Below are 22,919 nucleotides of genomic sequence, written 5' to 3'. Positions count from 1 at the left end.
TGTGCTCTGGGCCTTGGCAAGACGCTGGGTGTCCCCAGCTGGGACATGGCTGAAGGGATCTGCCCAAAGTTACACAGCAGGTCACCATCCGGTCTTCCCACAGATGTTCCTCAAACGTGCCTCCCCTTCAGGAGCCCCTGCCCACCCTGCCCCGACAGTGGCAGCAGGGAAACTCCCATCCTAGTTCGTATCCAAGTCGGGGGCTTTTATTTACAGAAAGGCCTGGATGGATCTCGGGGAAGGGGTGAGGATGGGAGGGGATAATGCCAGGAAGAGAGGGGAGATGGGTGTTTAAATACTCAGATGGGAGGGAGGCAGGGAGGAAGTGGTGGGGCTGGCTTAAGGATGGCCACCTCTGGGGAGTCACCCACCAGCCATCACCCAGCAAGTCCAGGGGAGGAAGATGGGATCAGGGATGGGCAGAGACCTCAGTCCACCTGCCCCAAAGAAGATGGCCCCTGGAAGATGGCACAGATTAAGGAGACATTTGTTTTGGTAACTTCCGAGTCGTGCTCCAGGAAGGAAAGCCACCCATCTGCTTTGGAGCTGGGACTTTCGGGTGACCCTTGCCCTGTCGGTCTCACCTTTTCATTCCAGTGCCCTCCCTTTCCTTCCCCCATATTCTAGAATTTCCTTTTTCTCAGGACTCCTGGGTCCCAGATGGAAGGTCCTGGGAAAACTGGCTTCCTGGGCTGAGGGATGGGGTATGTGTCCATCCAGAGGGAACCCAGTCCTTTCCCCCCAGGGTGCCCACCGGGCTCTGTCCCAGCCTCATGCTCATGGCCCTTTGATGGATCCAGGCTCTGTGAGGCGTGCAGAGGCATAGGCCGAGGCTCCAAGGCAGGCCGCAGGCTCACAGAAGCCTGGCAGCCCAATGGGGCCGGGCAGGCCTGGTCGGCCTGCTTCTCCCGGGGCCCCTGGGGATCCTCGAGCTCCATCTTTGCCGTTGATTGCTTGGCCGGGCCGGCCAGGGAGTCCTGTGAAAGGGAGAAGACCGGGACATCAGGGCCGCCTCCTGTCTCGGCTGGCTGTAGGATTCTCAGTCCCGTTTTTCAGGGAAGTGGTGGGAGTGGGATGAGGTCAAGGATGAGGCCGGGAAAAAGGGACTGCCCCAGACGGGTTCTGAGAGAGTCGCATTATCCATTACTCCCACCTCCCAATTAATGAATCTTGGGAGCAAATGCCTTTTCATTTTCCTACACGAAGCAGATTTTGGTACAAGCCAGGATGTCCTCAGAATCTCAGCTGTCTGGTTCCCAGCCAGACCCCACCCAGCAGCTCCCGGGTGCTCCAAAGGGATGCAAAAGCTGGATGTACGAGAATGTGCTGGCTGAGCAAGAGGCCGCCAGGGCAGAGACCCAAGTGTCTGCGGGTCCTGAATCCCAGAGCTGAGGGACAGGACTGCCGCTCGGCAGGGCCAAGGTCTTACCTGGGATCCCCGGGGGCCCGGGCATCCCGGGATGCCCACGTCCCATCTCTCCCCGGTCACCCTTCTCTCCGCGTTTTCCTGCGGAGAAAGAAAGAAGCCTTCACTTTTCACAATTGGAGGATGTTTTTTCTACTTTGGTTGCTATTTCATTTCTATTTCACACACAGCAATTACTCCTGTTTTATGCTAGTTTATAATAGGGGAAAGTTGGAAATGTCTGCAGAACTGGTTAAATAAGGGAAGGTCCAGACAGGATGGAAGGCTACAGCCAATCAAGTTCATTACAGGAAAGCATCTAATAATAATAATAATAATAATAATAATAGCTAATATTTACTATGTGCCAACTCTATGTAAATTACCTCCACATGTAATCCTCAGGACAATGCTATGAGGTGGTTGTTATTAACATCCCCCATTTTACAGATGATAAATCTAAGGCCCAGGGAGATTATCAGGTAACTTGTCCAAGGTCTATAAGGAGAAAGTGGCAGAGTCTGGACAGACACCTGTCTTGTGACTCTCAGGTTTGCATGCTTTACTACTTTGCTAACTTACCTCCCCGCTTCTAGAGACATGGAAGGATGTTTATGGAGTACCACTAAGCAAATTTATAACAACACCCCCCCCCCCCCGCCAAATACCCAAGTTATAAAATAGTACATTCATCTCCATCAATTTTCTACTGAGAAAGCAAGCCCAGGAGTCACATATGACTTCTGGAAAACTTTGCTGAGGGAGTGGGGCAAAGTGTACCTCATCCGGAGAGGGGGAATGATGAAAGAGAAAACAGGAGGCTGAGCCATCAGACCACACAACCCATAACCCAGTTGGGGTCTGGCCTTGGCCAAGTCCATACCTGCCCAGTCCCCACCCCCACCATAGAACAGCACTCACCCTTGGGCCCTGTATTGCCAATCTGACCCACGGCTCCCACGATGCCAGGAACACCCCGAGGGCCAGGATGCCCGTGGGGTCCCTGCTTGCCTGGGTACCCAGGAGGCCCAGGGGGTCCTGGGGGACCCATCATCCCGACCGCACCCAGGGCCTCCCTCTTGGCACTCACAGCGACCTCTGCCAGTTGCTCTGGAAGGGAGGGAGGGAGAGGAGAGGTCTGTGAGATGGGGGTGGGCTCGGGGAAATGGGAAGGCAGAGCGTCCCCCACGAGCCGGGCCCCTAGGTGTGCAGAGGAGAAAGCCCGGTGTTTAATGTCCCATTCCCCCCCCCCGGTTTGCCGAAGTCAGAGATCCAGCGTGGACAGATGTACATAGGTCCCCGGCCTCTTGGAAGCAGAGCTGGAATGAGCACCCAGGCCTGCAGACCCTCGGGCAGGGCCAAGTGGAGCAGCTCCTGAGGGGTGGCACCGCGCCGGCTTGGACTGGGAGGAGGAGGGGGTGCTGCCCCCGCCCTCACCTTGCATCATCTTCATCATCACCGCCACGATGTGCTGGTCACTGGCATCTCGGCCCTGCGAGCAGAGAAGGCCTTCCAGGAAGAAGCCCCTGGCCGGCTCCCATTCTCCCACGGAAGTCTGTGCGGCATCGGACAGAAATCCCCCCCCCCGCCCGCCGCACCCACCCCCAAGCCGTCCGAGGTGGGGCCTCAGGGAAGCCAGCTGGCTCCGGGGACTCCCAGCCTTTGAGGGGTCAGCCGCGCCCGCAAAGGGATTTCCTACCGGGAGACTCCCCGCTCCTGGGGGCCGACTCACCGCCACGCCCTGTCTCCCCGGCAGTCCCGGCACGCCTCGGTCTCCAGCTAGTCCTCGAGGGCCGGGGGGCCCGGGGTAGCCCTGCACCCCCGGGGCGCCCGCATCCCCGCTGGGGCCCGGGTAGCCGGGTTCTCCGCGGACTCCTTGCTGCCGGGGCGGGGGTGGGGGTGGTGCGGGGCGGCGGTGAGAGTTCGCACGCGCCGGGGAGGGAGAGGAGGAGGGGAGGGGAGAGTGGGGGGTGGGAGGAGGAGTGGGTAGACGGGGAGGAGAAGGGGAGGGGAAGGTGCGGGAGGAGAGGGAGGAGGCCGGGACAGCAGCCGTCGCCGGGCAGCGGGGCGCGGCATCGCGGGGGCTGGACTCACCTGTCCCTTGGGCCCCGGCTCGCCAGACTCGCCCTGCAGGCACAGGTAAGCCGGGTCACGGGCGCCGAAGCCCCAGAGCCCGCCCCCTCCCTCCCCCCCCCACCCCCCCCACCCCCCCCCACCCCCGCCCCGGCCACCCCCGCGCGGCCAGCTCACCTTCTCGCCTTTCTCTCCCGGGAGACCGGCCACCCCCCGGTCGCCCTGCAAATTGAGCACAGCGAGTCAGAGCGGCGACGGACCCCCACCCGCCGCCGCCGCCGCCGCCCGGAACGCGGGGGGAGGGGAGACGCTGGTACTCACCACGCCGCCGCGGGGTCCGGTCTTCCCTGGGGAGCCCTGCAGCAAGCGGGCAGTCAGGACTTGGTGAGTTCCCCTCTCCCGGGACGTCTGGGTTCCCCCCCCCCCCCCCCCCCCGCAATCCCCGGTCCTGGCCACACCCCTCTGCAGCTCCTCCCGGTCCCCCAGGACCGCCTGGGACCCGCCGGACGTATTTTTCCGCGAAGATCTGGAGCGCTGAGGAAGGACCTAACTGAGCTCCAGCCCCCCCAGGTCCTGAAGCCTCTTGCCCAGGTATTTTCCAGCCCCATTTGGTACCTTGTCTCCCTTGATGCCTGGCAAGCCTTGGGGCCCTGGAATTCCGGGAGGCCCCTGCTCCCCCTTGGGTCCCTGAGGAGAAAAGAACCCAGAGTAGTGTATCAGATGAGGTGTCCAGACATGCTCCCCACTGCCCATCACAGCTGGCCGCCTCCACTAACCTGCCGTCCTTGAGGGCCTGGCTGCCCCACCGGCCCCCTCTCACCCTGGTCACCCTGAAATGGAAAGAGAGGATGACACACAGGCCAATGACACACAGGCCAGAGGATGACACACACCCCCTCCTCGGTCGCCCCCTCCAGACCCCAGACCCTGCTGGTCAGGATGCCCTCCATTCCTCCACACCAGCACTGAGGTCCTTTGCTCCACTTTACAGACCAGCAAACTGGGGCCCTTGCCGGGAAGGCCTCACAAGGCTGGGCAGGACTAGGCAGGTGCTGGAGCCGTGGATAGGACCCAGATCCTGGGTCCAGTGGTGCCAGCTGCTGCAAAGGCCCCCAGGGAGGGACCACTGTGCCAGGCACTTACCTTCTGCCCCATGATGCCTCGGGGTCCGATTTCTCCTTGAGGTCCTGGCTCTCCCTGGGGGACAGAAACTGGGAGTGAGGCAATGGGCCTGGTGCATCCCTCCCTTCCACGGCTGGCTAACCCCTACCCTCCCTGGGTCTCAGCTAATTCACTTCATCATTTATCCCCTGTTCTTTGGGTCCCTGTCCTTTTCTTTCAATAGGACCCCACATGGTTGTAGTCAGTCATCATGTGGTCATTTATTTAATATCTGCCTTTTCCACTAAACTGTAAACTCCATCTGAGTACGAGACTATCTCAGCATCTGACACAGTTGCAGGTAATGGTGAATGTTTATGGAATGAATGAATGAATGAATGACTCTGCTGGATTCTTAGCCCCAGTCAATTTGGCCATCTGAGGATGTCACACCCATATAGAACAGAACCAATCCCACCATCACCACACTGTGCATAGAGAAACAAGGACCCAGAGTGGAAAAGGGGTGTCTCCCTGGGTCAGTGGGTCAGTGGCATAGCCCAGACTGGCATTCAGGCCCCCCTAAACTAGGGCTTCACCCCACACTCTCACCCAGGCTGCATATGCTGAGTGCAGGGTCTTCAGACCTGGGAGGGGGACTAATGCAAGAGCCCTGTGTCAGGGAAGGGACACTTACCTCCTTCCCAGGAGGACCAGAGAATCCAGGGAGGCCCTGCTGGCCTGGCTCCCCCTGCAGGAAAACAGTTTTCAGGTCAGTCTGGGGGGTCTAGTCAAGCTCTTGATCTTGCAGAAACCTGATGAACCCTAAACAGAATCTAGAACCAAATGAGTTGGGGAAAAGGTGTTCTTGGTCAGGTCTTTTGGACTCCATTTATTTTCCTGTTTGTTTCTCCTCTGGTTGGGAGCCATGCCATCCTGTTTCCACAGAGGGCTGAGGGGGGAGCGGCAGGAAGGAGGTGCTTGGGCACTGTTGTTGAGCCGGGGGTGAGGCCTGGGCCTTAGGATCTTTTAGCCATGCCCCTGGACCCTGCCCCCCAGGCTCCCTTGCTCAGACGAAGCCAATCCTGTCCCCAGCTTGAGGTCACCTTACCTTGTCTCCAGGGCCTCCTTTTGTCCCAGGCTGGCCCGGCACACCCTGGAGAAAGAAGATGACATCAGTTTCTATCCTGGCACTGGGGAGCCCCAGGCATCTCCTGCTTTACCTCCCATCCCCATTCCAGATCCCCTCCCTTCCTCAGCCCTGGCTTGTGGGAGCTGAACAACAGAAGGCCCGGCCATGGCATCACAAAGTTGACTGTACCCTGAGCCCTGGTGGGAGAGGACGGGGGTACAGAGGGGCCTAGAGTCTATGGGGAGAAGAGAAGCACCCTGTGTTCACAGGCACATGTAAATGACTACAGGAACACAATCTGCACACAGGCATGTTATCAGGCTTTGGCCTCAGCACCTCCAGCAGGGAGGCAGGGGGCGTCCCATGGACTGGGCTTCCAGAAGATGTGCGATGGATGGAGGTGGCCCTGAATGGTGAGAAGGCAAAAAGAGGTAGGGAAGGGCATTCCAAGCAGAAGCGCCTGCAAAGGCCTGAAGGTGTAGGGGTAGAAGAGGCAAGGCAGGGTTCCCTGAGAAAGGAGAGGACACAGAGGGGCCGTGGCTGGTGAGGATGGAAGGGTATGGTGGGGTCAAATTATGGTGGCCCTGAATGCTAAAATGAGCTGTGAGGACAAGCCTTGTAGCTGTTCTGTTCACAACTTTCTCTGCCTCTCAGTGCACCCTGGGGACTCAGTAACCATGTCCTGAATGACTGGATGGAATGACTTTCCTGGAGGCAGTGAGGGCCATGAAAAGTGCCTTAGTGGGAAATAACCAACATGGAGAATTGGAATGATCAAAGAGAAGGCTAGAGCAACTGTCCAAATGATGAGGCCTAAGCCAGGCCGGGGCCACAGAGGTGGTGATGAGGTCTGGGCTGGGTGGGGACAAGGACTAGAGCAAGATCCCTGGGTGTGTGGATTTCCACCTCATCAACCACTCATGCCACCATGGGGAAGTGGGCAACACTGAGCAGGAGAAGCAATTTGCCCCTGGGGCCGCCCCTGGGACTCCACCCCGTACTCACCGCCAGGCCCTGGTGGCCTTGGTTTCCTGGCCGCCCCGCCTGTCCTGCACTGCCCTGGGAGAGACAGAGAACCAGGGGCACAAGTGAAAGCTCCAGCTAGAGGTTCCATGGCTTCTGCCCCCATGCAAGTAAGGAAACTGAGGCCCAGAGGCAAGCAGGGATGCGTCAGTGGCACACTTGAGGATCCCAGGCTCCTATGCCTCCAGGATCAGTGTGATGAGACTCAGGGCCTGAGCTGGGAGGGACCCTGACCACTCCCCAACTCTACCGGCAATCCCCACTCATACCTTCATGCCAGGTGTGCCTGGGGTCCCATCCTTGCCGTCGATGCCTGGGGGGCCCTGCTCAGAAGGAAAGTGGGGAGATGCCTGGGGTCAGGCCACCCACCCATGTCCCTCTGTGACAGCTGCAGTCAGTGCGTAGGTAGGAAGTGGGTCTGGTTATCTCAGGAACCCCCACCAGCCAACTGAGTGGGGGGGGGCAGAAATGGGAAGAGGATTTGGGGTGATGGGCCACAGTCCTTCCTCAGTGGATGACAAGTGTCGCAGATTGCTGCAAGCTTCCCCAAACCTCTGCTACATCACCACCCCATTTACAGGTGAAAGAACTAAGGCACAGAAAGAGGGCCTCTCCCAAGGTCACAGAGCCAACCCGCCAGCAACAGAGCTCAATCCAGAATCTCAGGCTCCTCGTCCTCTGAAGCTTGGACACAGTTGACCCTGCTCTCTGTCTGGGTAAGCCTGGGCCACTTACGGTTGCTCCCTTCGGGCCTGTTATTCCCTGGGGTCCTCGAACACCTTGGCTGCCCTGCAAAATAGATAGAAATGAGGTCACCTTCGAGATGCTGAACCCCTGTCAGGTTGATCAGAGAGGGGAGCGCTGAGAACAGGGACCTCCAGCTCTCAGGGTCCCTCTTGGCACAGGCCACATTGTGCAGGGGCTGGAGAAGAGAGGGGCCTGAGGCCCAGAGGGGAGGGAGTAGAGGTCAGCGCCAAGCTGATGGGACTGGGCTGGGCTGGGCTGGGCAAGTGCAGGGATAGGAACTGGCACTCACTGAGACCTCACCTGGGCTCTGAGCTCCACTTATATGAAGGAACACAACCAAATACAATGTGTGGACTTTGGGTCTTGATTTGAACAAGAACCCTGAAGAGACATTTTTGAGACGATTGGGAAACACTGAACATAGACTGATATTAAGGAATAACTGATATTTGCTGATATTAAGGAATAATTGATAATCTTGTTGGTATGAAAGTGAATGATATAATTATGTGAGAAAAAGCCCTTATTTTTAAGATATACGGACAGAAGTATTTAGGAGTGAAATGACATGCTGTTGAGGCAAAGATTTGCTTGAAAATATCAACAACAGGGGACCTGGGTGGCTCAGTCAGTTGGTGCCCGGTTCTTGGTTTTGGCTCAGGTCATGATCTCACAGTTCGTAGGATCGAGCCCCGTGTCAGGCTCTGCTCTGAGCATGAAGTCTGCTTGGGATTCTCTCTCTCTGTCTCTCTCTGCCCCTCCCCAACTAGAGCTATCTCTCTCTCCCTCTCTCTCTCTCTCAAAGTAAATAATATTTTTTTAAAAAAGGAAGGATATAAAATATCAGCAACAAAGTGGTGGATTGAATAGGGCAAAGTGTCAATTTGGGGAGACAGGTATATAGAAATTCAGCGTATAATTCTCTCTACTTTTATATGTGTTTAAAAACTTAACATAAAAAACTTTTAAGAAAGTTTAGTTACTGCTCAGTTTTTCTATAAACTCAGAACTGCTCAAAAGAAATAGTCTATTAATTTTTTTAAAAAGTTAGGAGAACTGGGATATAGACCAAATCCCATTAGCCCCATGGCTGATTTGCTGGAATTTCATTGTCTGGCCACAGCAAGCGTGGGACTGGATCCTATGCCTTCTCCCAAATTGAATGTGATCAGCACAGGCTGGGCTTGCAGGAGTGGGGGCTGGTGGGGTGCCTGGGCTCCCAGCACAGAGGCTCCTGCCCCGCACGGATCACTCGCCTGCACAGACACACAGGGTAACGCACACACACATGCACGCACTTGCAGACACACAAAGTACAGACGCAGAGTAACTCACGCACACACCCTCATGCATTCGCACAGACACTCAGAGTAACACACACACGCGCACCTGCAAAGACACACACAAAGCAACACATCCTTTGTGGTGTGCGCACCCATACAAACACAGAGTGATGCACGCACACACAACCATGCATCTGCATGGAAAGAGTAACACACACACACACACACTCGTATAGACACACAGAGTAATGCACACACACACACACACACACACACACACACACACACACTTGCACACGAGCCGTGGGTGGCCCCCCCAGTACTCTCCAGGGACCCTGGCTGGACAAAGGGTGGCTGAGGACTCACCACATCGCCCTTCTCCCCGGCTCGGCCTGGCGGCCCCCGTGGACCTTCCTCACCCTGGCAAGAAGGACAAACAGGCATCCAGATCACATGGGCTCAGCGGGGGCCCCACTCCCTTTGCAGCCCCAGGAGCTCCAGCCTGGAGGAGGTATGTGTGCAGGAGCAAGAGGACACTTACTGGTGACCCAGCAACACCAATGGAGCCCACCATGCCTTTGTACCCACGAGGACCCTGGGGAGAGAAAAGAGTTACAGTCAGTTCTGGCTGGACCCCAGAGGCCAGGGGGCTGTTCATGACAGCTCTTGCAGGACACCTCCGACTTACTTACCGTCTCTCCTTTGGGTCCCTCCATGCCTGGGTAGCCCCTGATGCCCTGGGGACCCTGTCAAGACACAAGAATGACAGCAATGGCGATTTCAAGGCTCCTCTGAGGCGGGCAGCATAGTCCCTATCTCAGAGAGGGGACACTGAGGCTCAGAGATGGGGAGGGACTCACCAGGGTCACTCAAGGGGACAGAGGCAAAACCTGGGCCTTAGCTGAGTCTTCTGGCTGACAGCTTTGGTGTCTGTCCCTCAATTTCTGACAGTCAGCCTCCCTCTCTCCACCCAGAGACTGGACACAGGTGTTTCTTTTACAGGTTAAAGGCCAGAGCAAGGGAATGGTGCCACTAAGATCCCTTAGGATGAGGAGAGGGGGGTCCCGGGAGGAGCATTCCTTACCGGTGGTCCAGGGATGCCTTGCTCTCCAGAGGCACCCACGTCTCCCTTGGGACCCTGTGGGGCAGGAATGAGTGATCAGACAGGCAGGCAGATCGAGAGAAAAACATACAGACATCCAAAGATACCATCCCTTTCCCAGAAAAAGCAGACAGGAAGGACCCTAGAACCCGTGGGAAAATGGAGGCCCAGCAAAGAGAAGGTACTTGTCCAGAGACATGCTGACCTGGAATATAGGCCTCTTGCTTCTCAGCTCAGTGCCCAGAGACCCACAGGGAAAGGAGAAGGGATGAAGAAGGGGCGGTCCCTGTAAGACCCTCTTCACACACACCTCTGTAGCCCTCTGTTCCTCATACTCACGGGCCTCCCCTGGCGGCCAGAATCTCCCAGAACCCCGCGTTTGCCAGGATGCCCCTGAAGGGAAGGAGGGAACTCAGTGTGAGGTCACCTCCCAACCACCTGCTCTGCCCTCCAAGGACTTGGGCCAGTAGCTCACCTTCACTCCCTGCAGCCCTGGGGGGCCTTTCACACCCGCCGGACAGTTGGTTGGACACTGGAAAGAAAATCCCGCCAGGTTCTGTGGTCACTGGCCTGCCCTGTCTTGCCAACTCCCAGAACCTCCTGTCACCCCACTTGGCTGAACCTCCGTGGGGCAACCCCTCGCCATCCCACTGACTCTACCTCCAAGGCCGACCCACCCCTTCCCCACATTAGACCCGCCCCAGGGCCTCCTCTCACCAAGAAATCCGCACTGCCTTCCAGACCCTGGATGGTTCCTGGGCGGCCCTGAGAGGAGATATATGGAGATGAAGCCTGACCTGAGCCTTTCCCACCTCAGGCTTGTGCCAAAGACCCTCATCCTTCCCCATGCGGGAAGTCTGGGGACACTTACCGGTTTGCCAGGTGGCCCCGGGGGCCCTGGTGGCCCCTCTGGTCCAGGATCCCCCTGGAAACAAGATGGGCCAAGATCATACTCCTGTCCAGCTCTTCCAGGGTCACTCTGCCCCCTCCTCCAGTCCCCGATACTGTCCTGTCCACCCTGTCCTCCAGGTCACCTTCTTAGATCTGAGATCTTGGGGAGATACGAGGCCTAATTGCAGGGAGTGGCTCCAGCCCTTGGCTTTCCTGAACCACCTACAGCAAGGTGGGCTCAGCGGGAGAGGCTTCTGCCCCAGACCTGAAGGAGCTCCTGCTGGCCAGAAGCAGGCCCAGGAGCTGCTGCAGAGACACTCCAGCTTGCCAGCTTGGAGGTTAGAGGGCAGGAGGCAGAGTGAGCAGAGGGGTGGCTGGGGCTCACCTTGGGGCCTGTGATTCCAATCTCACCAGGGAGGCCAACAGGTCCAGGTGGTCCCTAGGAGGAAAGCTGTCACTGGCTAGGATGCCTTGGAGGTTTAGCCCACCCTGATACCAAGGTAGGGATAGGCACCTAGAAGCCCCTTCTCCACTTTTACTTTGGAACCAAGCCCAGAGAGACTGACAACTTAGGGCTTTAAGGGCCATAGAATCCCAGAGGCAGCAGGTAGGCCCAGAGTGAGCTGGCCCAGAGTTCTCTGGGAAGTCTGCCTGTTCTGGACACCATCACAGGATGCTGGCCCCTCCCCTTGATGGCCCGTCCTTCTGTATCCTCCTTCCCCAAGAGTCCCAGGGACCCTGTCCCATCCAGAAGGACTTACAGGAGGTCCAGCAAAGCCAGGGCCCTGGAACAGAAGGAAAGAAAATTGGGTTCATGGCTCCTTCTGCAAGTCCCCCCCTCTACCCACAAAGGGTCCCTTGAAGCCCTTGCAGGTTATTATACTCACTGGCAGGCCAGGGGGACCTGGGAGGCCGGGCTGGCCCTGCAAGAGCAATGGGAGAGGTTCAGAGGCTGGGGTCTCCTAGGTCTCTGTTCCTCTCTACCACAGCCCCTTCCTTGGATGGCCCAAGCTGAGTCCCCAGCAGGCCACTTACCTTGACTCCAGGGATCCCCATGGGGCCAGGCTCCCCCTTGGCTCCAGTTAGACCCTGGGGAAGAAACAGAAGGTAGATTAGTGAAGGGCAAACTTGTTCCCTGAACCACGGGAGAGGGCAGGGCCTGAAGTCTCTCCTGGGCAGGCCCCAGCTGCTTCCCACCTCACTCCATGAAGGTCAAGTGACTGCAACACTGCTTTCCCCTCCCCCAGTGCTCACAGCAACCCTGGGAGACAGGAAGGCAGAAGGAATACTCTTTTATGAAAGATGAGAAACCAAGGCCCCAAGATTTGTCTGCACAGGCCTCACACCTCCCAGCTGAGGAGCCTAGAAGACCTAAATGTAGGTCTGGATTGGCCATTTTCTTGACGTCTGTCTGCCCTTGGCAACTTTTTCCAAGCCTTAGTGTTCACATCTCCAAAATGGGTTAATCATGTTTACCTCTCTGGATGGATGTGAGAACCAATATGCCAGTGGAAGGCAATGTGCTTCTTAATCTTTGCAGGTTGTGGAAAATTTGGAGGGGTCCTGGTGGCTGTTCATAGCCATGATGACCCTCTTGAGCCAACAGGGCAAAGGCAACTCATGGGACCTCTTTCTCCTCCCATCTTTTAGTGACTGACCCAGGTGTATTCCTCAATCAGATGACTGTCTCAATGGTTCTGGCTGTGTCCAGGAGCCTGTGACCTTGGGGCTCCTGGGAATTCTGTGGTATCGACGAATAATGTTCCTCTCCTGCATTGCTCCTGGGGCCGCGAGGGGGTAGTAGGGAAGGGAATGGGGAAGGAAAGGACAGCTCCATGCACAGTGTTCAATCTGCTACTTGGAGGCTGGAAATGTGAGACTAAATCCTGGCTGCTACAGATGAACAGAACCCCTGTTTGGACCCCCATGTGCCTGTGATTTCATGCTCCTGGGGTGGCTGTGGGGTCACAAGTCATATGGAGGTGAAGGGAACTCATAGCTATAGTCTCCACCTTGCTGCCCTGCTCTGAACAGAAGAGAGAGAAGATGTCAGAATTGGACTCTGGAAGTCAGTGAGTGGAGCCCTAATTGGCTTTACCAGACACTCAGGTACTCACATCAATCCCAGGCTTCCCGTCCGGCCCATCTGGCCCCGCTTTGCCAGGTTCTCCCTTAGGTCCCTTAACAACAGAGGTGGGGCAAATATTAGCCAGAGGAGGGCAAGAACTAGAAAGGTAAAAGGTCAAAGAAGAAAAAAAGCACTCACCGGAGGCCCAGCTTTCCCAGGGGGCCCCTTGTCACCCTGTAAGATAGAAGTCGGTTAGACAGCACCCTGTGGCTCATGCTACCCCAAATGGGCAGCTGGCTGGCCCCACATCCCCTCTCCTCACTTTCTTCTCTTCTGTCCTGCATCCCCTCAGCCTTGCTTTTTTTTTTTTTTTTTTTTGAAAATAGCTCCCTTTTCCTCAAAAAAAAAAAAAAAAAAAAATCATAGATGGATTGAGACCAACCCCAGCCAGGTTGGAGAGCTGCTGTTAACGTGCAAGCGGGTTATAGACACACAGATGTTGGTAAGGTGCCAGTTAGAAGACCCGGAGATAAGGTTGTGGGCTCCAAGTTACCTCAGAGAGCGGGTGTCTCTTGGATTTGGGCAAGTGTGGGAGAAACTGGGACTTTCAGAAAAACATGAAAGGGAGGTGAACTGGGTGGGGAGCAGCTCTTTTCTGGACTGGGGTCAGGAAAAGAAGAGACTGGGGCAAGAGCAAGGACCAAGACGGCCTATGAAGAGGGTCGATTCAATCTGTTCCTAAGGCAGAAAGGATCTCCTTCCCCGGTGACAAAGGACCCATGGTGGAGGACAGCCAGGGCCTGTGGAGTTATATGCAGGCCGAGAGGACTTCAGGCAGTTCAGGGCCTGCAGCCGCCAGAGAGTCTGGCAGGGACCCAGCGCCCAGTGTTTGGAGGGTGGGGGCGCCAGGTTGAATAGAAGTCTGTCCAGATGGGTAAACATGGAGCTGACCTCCTGGGGTAGCCTCCTGAATGAGGCATTTAACCCTCACCATGCTAGGGAGAGCAGGGAACAAACCCTGCTGATTCTAAATCGGGGAGGAAAATGCAAAGGAAGAGACAGGAGTCTGGTTCAGCTGGTCAGCGGTCTGACCAAGGCTCCCAAGCCACCCTGAAGAAGAATGCAGACGTGCCAGGGGGCAGGGCAAGGCGTCTCCCACCCCCCCCAAAAAAAGGGAGAGTAGGGGTGGGGGATAAGGAATCGCTTTGAGCTGCGGCCGGCAGACCAGACGGAACAGCAGCTCCTTGTCCGCCGGCGGCTATAACGGGCTTTGCATCTCAGCGCTAGTTTTGAGGTTTCCCAGAACAAACGGGCTCCTTGTGGCGCAGGCCGGCGCCGCTTACTGACAACAGGGGGCGCTGCATCTCCAGGCACCCACCCCACCGCCGCCGCCGCTCACAAAGTTCGCCTTTGTCCGCGGCCTCCCCCCCACCCCGCCCCCCCCCCACCCGCCCAGGTTGGAGACTTACGTCGATGCCGTCGGATCCAGGCACTCCCGGCGGCCCTGGGGGGCCCGGGGGCCCAGGTTCTCCGGGCGGGCCTCTCTGAAAACACACAGAGGGGCGCAGCCCTCAGACTGTGCAGGGAGCCGGGCGTCCCAGCGGCGAGCCTCCCCGGGAAACGCAAGCGCCCTTGCGTTTATTGAGAACCTAGTGTGCACCGCACTGTGTACCACTACATGTACAGTCTTTTGGAACGCTCAGATCAAAGGTCAGGCGGATACTATTACGAGCCCCAGTTTGCAGTTGAGGAAGCAGGCTCAGAAGGATTATGAATGATCACAGAGAGTAAGTGGTGGAGCTAGGGCCGCCGGTCTCCTTCCACCGGACCGCGCTGCCCTTGGGCTGTCGCGGTGGGGAAGAGATGGAGATGCCGACGGCGCAAGTGAATCACAGATGGTAGGCGAGGCGGTGCCCAGCAGTCTGCTGGCTCCAGTGAACGGTTGCTCGTATTATTCTTTTTAGATGAACAACAGGTATACATGGTGAGTAGGTACCCCTCCCTCTCGCTCGAAAGGAAAGTGGGGGAGGCGCAAGGAGAGGGGGCGTAGGGGAGGGAGGCCCGTTCTCCCTTCCCCTCAGAGCAACCCTCTCCCAGCGCCGTTCCTCCCTCGGGTTGCCCTCGTTTGGGGGCCGGCCCCGACCCAGGCAGGGGTCGCGCGCCTGCCTGGTGCCCGCGCCCTCCCCTGGCCGAGAAGTGCCAGGCTGGTGCCCGGGCCCGGCCCCATCGCGCCCCTGTCCCGTTAGGCCCCCAGCACCCCCACCCCCGGCGGCCCTCCGCAGCGCGACGGGGGCGCGGGAGTGGGAGCCGGGCGGAGGGGCAGCGGCCGGGCCCGAGCGGCGTCTGGCTGGAGCCGGGGCCCCCGGGGAGGAGGCGGGGCGGAGGCTCCGGAGCCCTGTGAATGGGCACCATTGTCTCCCCCGCCACCTGGGCTCTCGGGGCTGCCAGGACCGGGCGCCAGCTCCTGGCCACGCTGCCGGTCCCAGGCCGGGCCGAGCGTCCCCGGACAGGGTCCCTCTGGCTCCCCGGCTCGTCCGCCTCCCTTCGCGGCGCCTGGACGCGCCCCCGTGCGCACCCACCGAGGGGACGCGCGCCACGGGGCCGTACGAACCCGAGGGGGGCGGCAGGGGGGCGCCAGGGTAGCGGGCAGACAGGCCGAGCCCTTCACCAGCCTCCTGGGTCCCGCACCCCGGACCCCCCCACCCCGCACCCTGGCCCCGGCGTGGCGGCGGCCGCGGGACTTACGATCTGCGCCAGGGCGAGCACGAGCACCTGGAGGAGCACCAGGAGGCTGCGGGGGGCGGCCGCGGCGGCCATGGCGGGCGGCGGGGTCGCGGAGGACGGGTGCCCGGGTCCACGCTCGCACCGGCCCGCAGAGGCTCCGGGCGCGGCGGCGCTGGCTGCTCTCGGACGGGCCGGGCCGTGCCGCCTGGATATGCGGCGGGGCGGGGCGGGGACCCGCGGGGTCTGTCACCTGAGAGGGCAGGGGGAGGGAGGCCGGCGCCCTGCGCCCAGCTCCGCCCCGCTCCGTCCGGCAGCCAGTGCCCACCCTCTGCCCTCCGAGGAGCGGCCGGGGTGCAGGACCGAGACCGTCGTCCCATTTCTCCGGGAGGCCGTCCGAGGTCCCCCTCCAGCCTGACCTTCAAGGCCCAGCAACTTCCCCCGGACCCGCAGCCCGCGCCCCATCGCTGGCCGGGTGGTCAGCCACTTCTGCCTGCGAGCCCTGGCCTGGGTCCTTCCTCTCTCCTCCAGGAACCGGGCCCAGAGTGAGTTTTAGGTTCTGCAGATCCTGTCTGTAACATAGGCACCACTTTGTTCAACTTTACACACAGTCAGGCCTCTTCTCTATGAGAACCTACCAAAGCCCTTCCTGGATCAGCCATCCCGTGAATACCCCCTGTCCACCTTTTCCTTCTTTCTTCCCTCCCCCCTCCCCCAACTCTATAGTGGAGTTGACTGTGCATCACCTCCAAACTCCTTCATTTCCCTCTCATCTCCCTGCTTCCGCCCCAGCAGGGAGATACGTCTCTTGGAGGTCACCAGTGGGGCCCAGCCCCTCTTTAGTAACCCTCTCTCCGCTCCCCCAACCCCCCACCGCCCAGGAGTCTGTTGGCTCCTGGAGCTGCCCTTGGCCATTCTCTCCTTGAAGCTTCCACCGTCCAGCCCTCCTCCTTCTATTGCCTTCTTCTATTGCCTTTTCTCCACTGCAGCTTTATCTTTAAGCACCGCAGTCTCTAGCTCTGGGCCTTCTTTCTCATTCGGGGTGATCTCCTCCACCTTCATGGAAACAGCCACCACCTTATCTACCAGTTTCCAAAGCCTACCTACCCAGCATCACCTCTCTCCCAGTCTTAGCTTCTTTTCCATTCACTTAAGTAATATTGGTAGGGTGATTTGGAATCAGACTGTCACTAACCATGACCACAGGCACCTGACACTATATGATGTCTCAGTTGCCTCATCTGTAAAAGGGGATGATGATAGTCCCTGTCTTACAGGGCTTTTGTGAAGATTGGATGAGATGATGTATATGAAGTACTTAACCTAGCAGACACACATACTAGGTGCTTGATACGTTTTCGCTTTTATTGTGATTTATGGAGGACACTTTCTTTACCATCCTGTACCCAGTATGAGGGAGAGGACCACAAGATCAGCTAAAATAGTCAACTCTCTGGAACTTAGGAAAGTCCAACCCCATGGGGCACGTGGGCAAAGGGCCCTGAGCTTTGAGACGTGTTCCTGGAGCTTAGTTTGGGAGAGAAGGCTTGAGAGAATTTAATTGATCTGCCTAACAGAGTGGGAAGGAATTTGGAGTTTAGAGGAGGTAAGAAGAGAGGAGGAGGAAGTGAGGGAAGGATGATGGCATTGCCCAGGGTAGGAGGGTAATATTTGTAACAGACATCTCAGAAATGGGATGGCCAAAGTTGTTGTTGTTTAATTAAAAAAAAAAATAATTTTTTTTTTTGAAGAGAAGACGAGTGAGGGAGGGGTGGGGTGGGGGCGGGGGGGGGAGCGGGACACAGGATGCAAACCTCATGCAAGTCTCTTTGGAACTCACAAACCTCAAGATCATGACCTGAGCTGAAGTAGGACCCTCAAGTGACTGAGCCACCCAGTTGCCCCTGTTGTGGATATATTTTTTTAAAATTTTTTAAATGTTTATTTATTTTTGAGACAGACAGAGTGTGAACAGGGGAGGGGCAGAGAGAGAAGGAGACACAGAATCTGAAACAGGCTCCAGGCTCTGAGCCGTCAGTACAGAGCCGGACGCGGGGCTCGAACCCACAGACCGCGAGATCATGACCTGAGCCGAAGTCGGACGCTTAACCGACCGAGCCACCCAGGTGCCCCTGTTGTTGATATTCTTAATATTTGTTTATTTATTTTTGAAAGAAAGGAAGAAGGGGAGGGTCAGAGAGAGGGAGAGAGAGGGAGAGAGAGAATCCCAGGAAGGCTCCACACTGTCATCGTAGATCCCACGAACTGTGAGATCATAACTTGAGATGAAATCAAGAGTCAGATGCTCAACCGATGAGCCACCATGGTTTTTTGCTATTTAAGTAATCTCTACACCCAACGTGAGGCTCGAACTCATGACCCTGAGATCGAGAGTCACATGTTCTTCTGACTGAGCCAGCCAGGCGCCCCCAAAGCTGTTGGGTTTTACGTTGCTCATTTCTTCACCTCTTTGTGAGCTAAATACACATGGGCCTCGTGTAAGTTTTCTTTTGTGGGTGGAAATTACAGAAAGGGCATGCGCTTCACATCTGGATAGCACATAGTAGTGCATTAGTTGTCTTTCGCTGTATAGCAAGTCACCTAAAAATGTGATGCTGTAAAGCAACAATTTCTTGGATCAGGAACTCGGGAGTGGCTCTGTTGGTTGGCTCTGACTCTGGGTCTGTCATGAGGTTACAGTCAGATGTGCCTGGGCTCGGCTCGTCTAGAACGCTTCTTTACTCAATGCATCTGGTGTCTGTACTAGGAAGCCTCCGAGAGCTGGGGCGGGAACAGCTGGAATTTCTCGGGAAGCTCTCTCCTTTATCTATTTGTGGGCTTTCCACAGGGTCTCTCCAGCACAGCAGCTTCAAGGTAGCCGAACTTCAAACATAGCAGCTCAAAGAGAGAGGGACACCAGACCGAAGCAGAATTGCCTCTCAGGATCTAGCCTCAGAAGTCATACAGCATCAATGTCACTGCAGGCTCTTGGTCCAGGCAATTTCAAAGGTTTTCCCAGTTTCAGGGGAGGGAACAGAGACTCCACCTCCTGATGAACGAATGTCAATGTAACATTTTAAGAAGAGCATGGAGCGTATGTGTGTGGGGGGTGTGGAACCTATGTGGGTGCAGCCATCTTTGGAAAATGCAACCTACCATACTTGGGCTTATAACCTGAACCCATTCAGTGGAAACTGAAGCTCAAAGCAGGCGCTGAGTAAGAGAAATTGTCCACAAGACATGGACTACAGGTTCAGGCTAGTCACATACAAATCCTAAGGAGCAGGGAAACTCTGAATAAGTGGAGAGTTGTATATCCACATTCTGTGTCTCCCTCTCTCTCTGCTTCTCCCCTGCTTGTGCTCTGTCTCTCTCTAAAAATAAATATATAAGAAAAAAGAAAATTAAAAAAAAAAAGTGGAAACAGGGTGACTAATGTAGTAGATGCTGTCCACGAAGTCAGCATGGAGCCCACTCGGGGGTCTCTCTCTCCCTCTCTCTCTGCCCCTCCCCCCCTTGCTCACTCACACACTCTCTCTCTCAAAATATACAAACTTTTTTTTAAAAAATAGAAAATTTATGGGGCGCCTGGGTGGCTCAGTCGGTTAAGTGTCCAACTTTGGCTCAGGTCATGATCTCACAGTTCGTGGGTTCGAGCCCCGTGTCGGGCTCTGTGCTGACAAGCTTGGAACCTGCAGCCTGCTTCAGATTCTGTGTCTCCCTCTCTCTCTGCCCCTCCCAGTCGTGCTCTGTCTCACTCTGTCTCTCAAAAATAAATAAGTGTAATTAAAAGAAAAGAAAAGAAAAGAAAATCTCAGGGCACCTGGGTGGCTCAGTCGTTTGGGTATCCGACTTCGGCTCAGGTCGTGATCTCCTGGTCTGTGGGTTCGAGCCTGGCATTGGGCTGTGTGCTGACAACTTGGAGCCACGAACCTGTTTCCGATTCTGTGTCTCCCTCTGTTTCTGCCCCTCCCCCGCTCATGCTCTTTCTTGCTCTCAAAAAATTTTTTTAAATAGAAACTCTACTGGGGCGTCTGGGTGGCTCAGTCGGTTAAGCGTCCGACTTCGGCTCAGGTCATGATCTCACGGTCTGTGAGTTCGAGCCCCGCGTCAGGCTCTGTGCTGACAGCTCCGAGCTTGGAGCCTGTTTCAGATTCTGTGTCTCCCTCTCTCTTTGCCCCTCCCCTGTTCACGCTTTGTCTCTCTCTGTCTCAAAAATAAATAAACGTTAAAAAAAAATAGAAACTCTACTAATCTAATTTACCGCATTATTAGATTAAAGAAGAAAAGTTTAAGATCATCTCAAAGATGAGGGGAAAAAAAAAAGAAACTCTGTTTTTGTCTTCCCACCTACCATAGTAATTTACTCTGCACGAACAAACCTGAAAATAGGAGCCCAAGAATCCCAGGTCCTGGACCAGAGGGAGCATTGACACCCCAGCCCCCACATCAACCTCATCTCTCCCAAAGAGTGCCTTTTCATCGGAAGGAGCTCAAGATTTCTTTTCCTTTTTTCAATAAAATTTAGTTTTAATCATAGAGATATTTTATATTTGATCAGAGACTGAGTCTGATTCATCCTCTGTTATCAAGCTGCAGGTGTCCACAGATTTTTGGAGAAAGTGACTGATCACTGAATCACCCCCAAGTTGGATCCATGGACTGAAGTTTTCCTCAGGACCTTCCCTAACCATGCCCTTCTCTCTCAGGGGCAGGTTCTCAGGACTCAATTTGGAGTAAATGACTAAATTCTCTTACACCTGACCAAACCCACTTTGTTTCCTCAGTCATTTTCCGAAATACTTACCTCCTTGCTTCTCCGTTTCCCCTCCCCCAACCCCACATCAAGTTCTCAGCCAATCTCCCATCCCAACCTTTCCACTGCGTCTTCTGGAACATTGGTTCAATGATTAGCAAATTATCTGGCTGTTCTCAATTTCTCAGGGCACATTGTCCACCTCCAAGCCTGGACCTCCACATGATGCTCCCTGACAACCTGCTGTCCTGCAGCTGTCACAGATGGAGACGTCACATCCCTCAGGGTCAGAATGTGGGATCAGCAGCCACATTATTTCTTTGAGTGCTTCTCCAGAAATGTGCTTGTAGGAGACTCTACTCCCTCAGGCGCCAACTGGTTCTATCACCCCTCCTCTTTTCTCTGGGTCCTTTCCCTCACTCACTAATGATTTGGGCACCTGGGTCACATCTTCCCCTCCTCTCAGGGTCCTGCCATCTGGGGCGCCTCACCATCTTCTTGGATGACCCTTTCAACATCCCAGATCCCATTGCCTTAACCACCTCATTTCTAGTGATCATCTCCTCAATTCCACTTCAGCCATATTCTCAAGGCCATACCTGGGGCGTTGGCTTCATTCAGAGTGCCTCAGCTCCGAAATATTTAAACCAATCAACCCTGGGATCCCTGAGCCACCGTGCAGGAAGTCTGACCATCCTGCTGGGGAGACTACACGGAGAGAGATGCCCAGCCGAGCCCAGCCTTCCAGCGGTCCACACCAAAGCACCAGGCATTTTGAACCTTCCAGACCTGCCTGATCATCTGCTAAACGCCACTGAGGGCCTGAGGAAACTCCACATGGAACAGAAGAATTGCCCAGCTAAGCCTCAATTGCAGTTGCGAGTTTTTTAAAAAAGATTTTAAGATCTTTTTTTAATTTTGAAATAATCATAAATTCACAAGGAGCTTCAAAAATAGTATAGAAAAGTCCCATGTTCCCTGTATCCAATGTATCTCAATCATAGTGTCTTGCATAGCTATAGAACAATAACAAAACCAGGAAATTTGCAGTATAATTCAAGCACATTGTAATTTTCAGCAAACCTGTACTGGATGGGTTTTGGTAGTAGTTTTGTTAGTTATATGTTATAAATATATAATTTCTAAGTGATTGTGAATGGTATTTTATTTTATTTTTAAAGTTTATTATTTATTTTGAGTGAGAGAGAGAGAGCACACATGCAAGTGGGGGTGGGGCAGAGAGAGAGAGAGAATCCCAAGGAGGCTCCCCACCATCAGTGGGGAGCCTGATGCAGGGCTTGAACCCACAAACTGCGGGACCATGACCTGAGATCAAGTCTGATGCCTAACCAACTGAGCCACCCAGGCACCCTCTTATTGTATTTTAAATTTCTCCTCCACGTGTTCACTGCTATCATATGTAAATACAATTGATCTTTGTATATTTATATCCCAATACCTTGTTGAACTCAATTCTAGCAGGTTTTGTTTGGGGGTAGATTTAAACATTTTTCCATGTGAACAGCCATCTGCAAATAGAGACAGTTTTCTATTTTCTTTCCTATCCATATGTCTTTCATTCTCATTTCTCACCTTATTGCACTGGCCAGAACTTGCAATACTATGTTGAACAAGAGTGATGGAGGTGATTGGGGCGCCTGGGTGGCTCAGTTGGTTAGGCATCCAACTTCGGCTCAGGTCATGATCTCACAGTTTGTGAGTTTGAGCCCCGCATAGTGCTCTGTGCTAACAGCTCAGAGCCTGGAGCCTGCTTTGGATTCTGTGTCTCCCTTTCTCTCTGTCCCTCCCCTGCTTGTGCTCTGTCTCTCATAAATAAATAAAAATTAAAAAAAAAAAAAGAGTCGTGGAGGTAGACATATTTGCCTTGTTCCTGGTCAACCTTAAGAGGTGTGATAGACAGTTTTGTGTCAACTTGGCCAGGCTACAGTCCTCTGTTATTGAAACACTAATCTAGCTGTTGCTGTGGGGAAAAAAAATTTTTTTTTTTAGATTTTATTTCTAAGTAATCTCTACATCTAATGTGGGGCTCGAACTTCCAGCCCTAAGATCAAGAGTCACATGCTCTACCGACTGAGCCAGCCAGGTGCCCCTGTGAGAATAATTTGTAGATATGATTCAAGTCCATTATTAGTTGGTTTTAAGTAAAGGAGATTATCCTAGGTAATCTGGATGGGCCTGCTTCAATCATTTGAAAGGCAGAACTGAGGGCTCCCTGAAGAGGAAGAAATTTGGCCTCTCTTGCAGAGAGAGAGAGAGAGAAAGAGAGAGAGAGCAGGGGAGGGGCAGAGAGAAAGCGGGACAAAGGATCCGAAGCAGGCTCTGCTCTGACAGCAGAGAGCCCAACGTGGGGCTCAAACCCACAAACCATAAGATCATGGCCTGAGCTGAAGTTGGATGGCTAACCAAATGAGCCACCCAAGCACCCCTACATTGACTGATTTTTGAATATTGAACCACCCTTGCATCCTTGGAATAAATCCCACTTGGTCATGACATAGAATTTGTAAATATATTGGTGTATTTTATTTGCGAACATTTTGTTAAAGATTTTGCGTCTGTAGTCATGAGGGAATTGGTCTATAGTTTTTTAATTTTT

At 54.9% G+C, this 22,919-nt stretch overlaps 1 protein-coding gene and 1 long non-coding RNA gene across 2 annotated transcripts; one reads left to right on the top strand and one right to left on the bottom strand.

Moving 5' to 3' along the window:
- Positions 1 to 184: 184 nt before the first annotated feature.
- Positions 185 to 15,742, bottom strand: COL9A2 (collagen type IX alpha 2 chain). Its single transcript, XM_058717870.1, has 32 exons — positions 15,571 to 15,742; positions 14,295 to 14,369; positions 13,024 to 13,059; positions 12,875 to 12,937; positions 11,793 to 11,846; positions 11,645 to 11,680; positions 11,519 to 11,542; positions 11,143 to 11,196; positions 10,738 to 10,791; positions 10,584 to 10,631; positions 10,342 to 10,398; positions 10,206 to 10,259; positions 9,849 to 9,902; positions 9,457 to 9,510; positions 9,306 to 9,359; positions 9,131 to 9,184; positions 7,470 to 7,523; positions 7,004 to 7,057; positions 6,717 to 6,770; positions 5,691 to 5,735; positions 5,277 to 5,330; positions 4,622 to 4,675; positions 4,255 to 4,308; positions 4,094 to 4,165; positions 3,800 to 3,835; positions 3,656 to 3,700; positions 3,500 to 3,532; positions 3,138 to 3,284; positions 2,843 to 2,897; positions 2,327 to 2,515; positions 1,430 to 1,507; positions 185 to 977 (listed from the first exon to the last, which is right to left on the bottom strand). Exons 1-32 carry the CDS (start codon positions 15,640 to 15,642, stop codon positions 778 to 780), a joined length of 2,067 nt encoding a protein of 688 aa, XP_058573853.1. The 5' UTR covers positions 15,643 to 15,742; the 3' UTR covers positions 185 to 777.
- Positions 3,631 to 21,859, top strand: LOC131504945 (uncharacterized). Its single transcript, XR_009258205.1, has 4 exons — positions 3,631 to 3,862; positions 3,965 to 4,069; positions 7,315 to 7,450; positions 20,491 to 21,859. It is a non-coding gene; the product is annotated as an uncharacterized LOC131504945 (long non-coding RNA).
- Positions 21,860 to 22,919: the final 1,060 nt, after the last annotated feature.

The sequence above is a fragment of the Neofelis nebulosa genome, chromosome 2 (assembly GCF_028018385.1).
Source record: "Neofelis nebulosa isolate mNeoNeb1 chromosome 2, mNeoNeb1.pri, whole genome shotgun sequence".
NCBI classification, from domain to species: Eukaryota; Metazoa; Chordata; class Mammalia; order Carnivora; family Felidae; genus Neofelis; species Neofelis nebulosa.
Note: the sequence above shows the minus strand (reverse complement) of the source record. Positions and strands in the feature narration are given on the sequence as shown.

Bases quoted from the DNA above. Each gene is read 5' to 3' on its own strand.
- COL9A2 (XM_058717870.1), bottom strand. From the start codon at position 15,642: ATGGCCGCCGCGGCCGCCCCCCGCAGCCTCCTGGTGCTCCTCCAGGTG. The intron at 14,370-15,570 runs GTAAGTCCCGCG...GTGTGTTTTCAG, and splicing joins TGCTCGCCCTGGCGCAGATC to AGAGGCCCGCCCGGAGAACC. The intron at 3,533-3,655 runs GTGAGCTGGCCG...CTGTGCCTGCAG, and splicing joins CGGGAGAGAAAGGCGAGAAG to GGCGAGTCTGGCGAGCCGGG.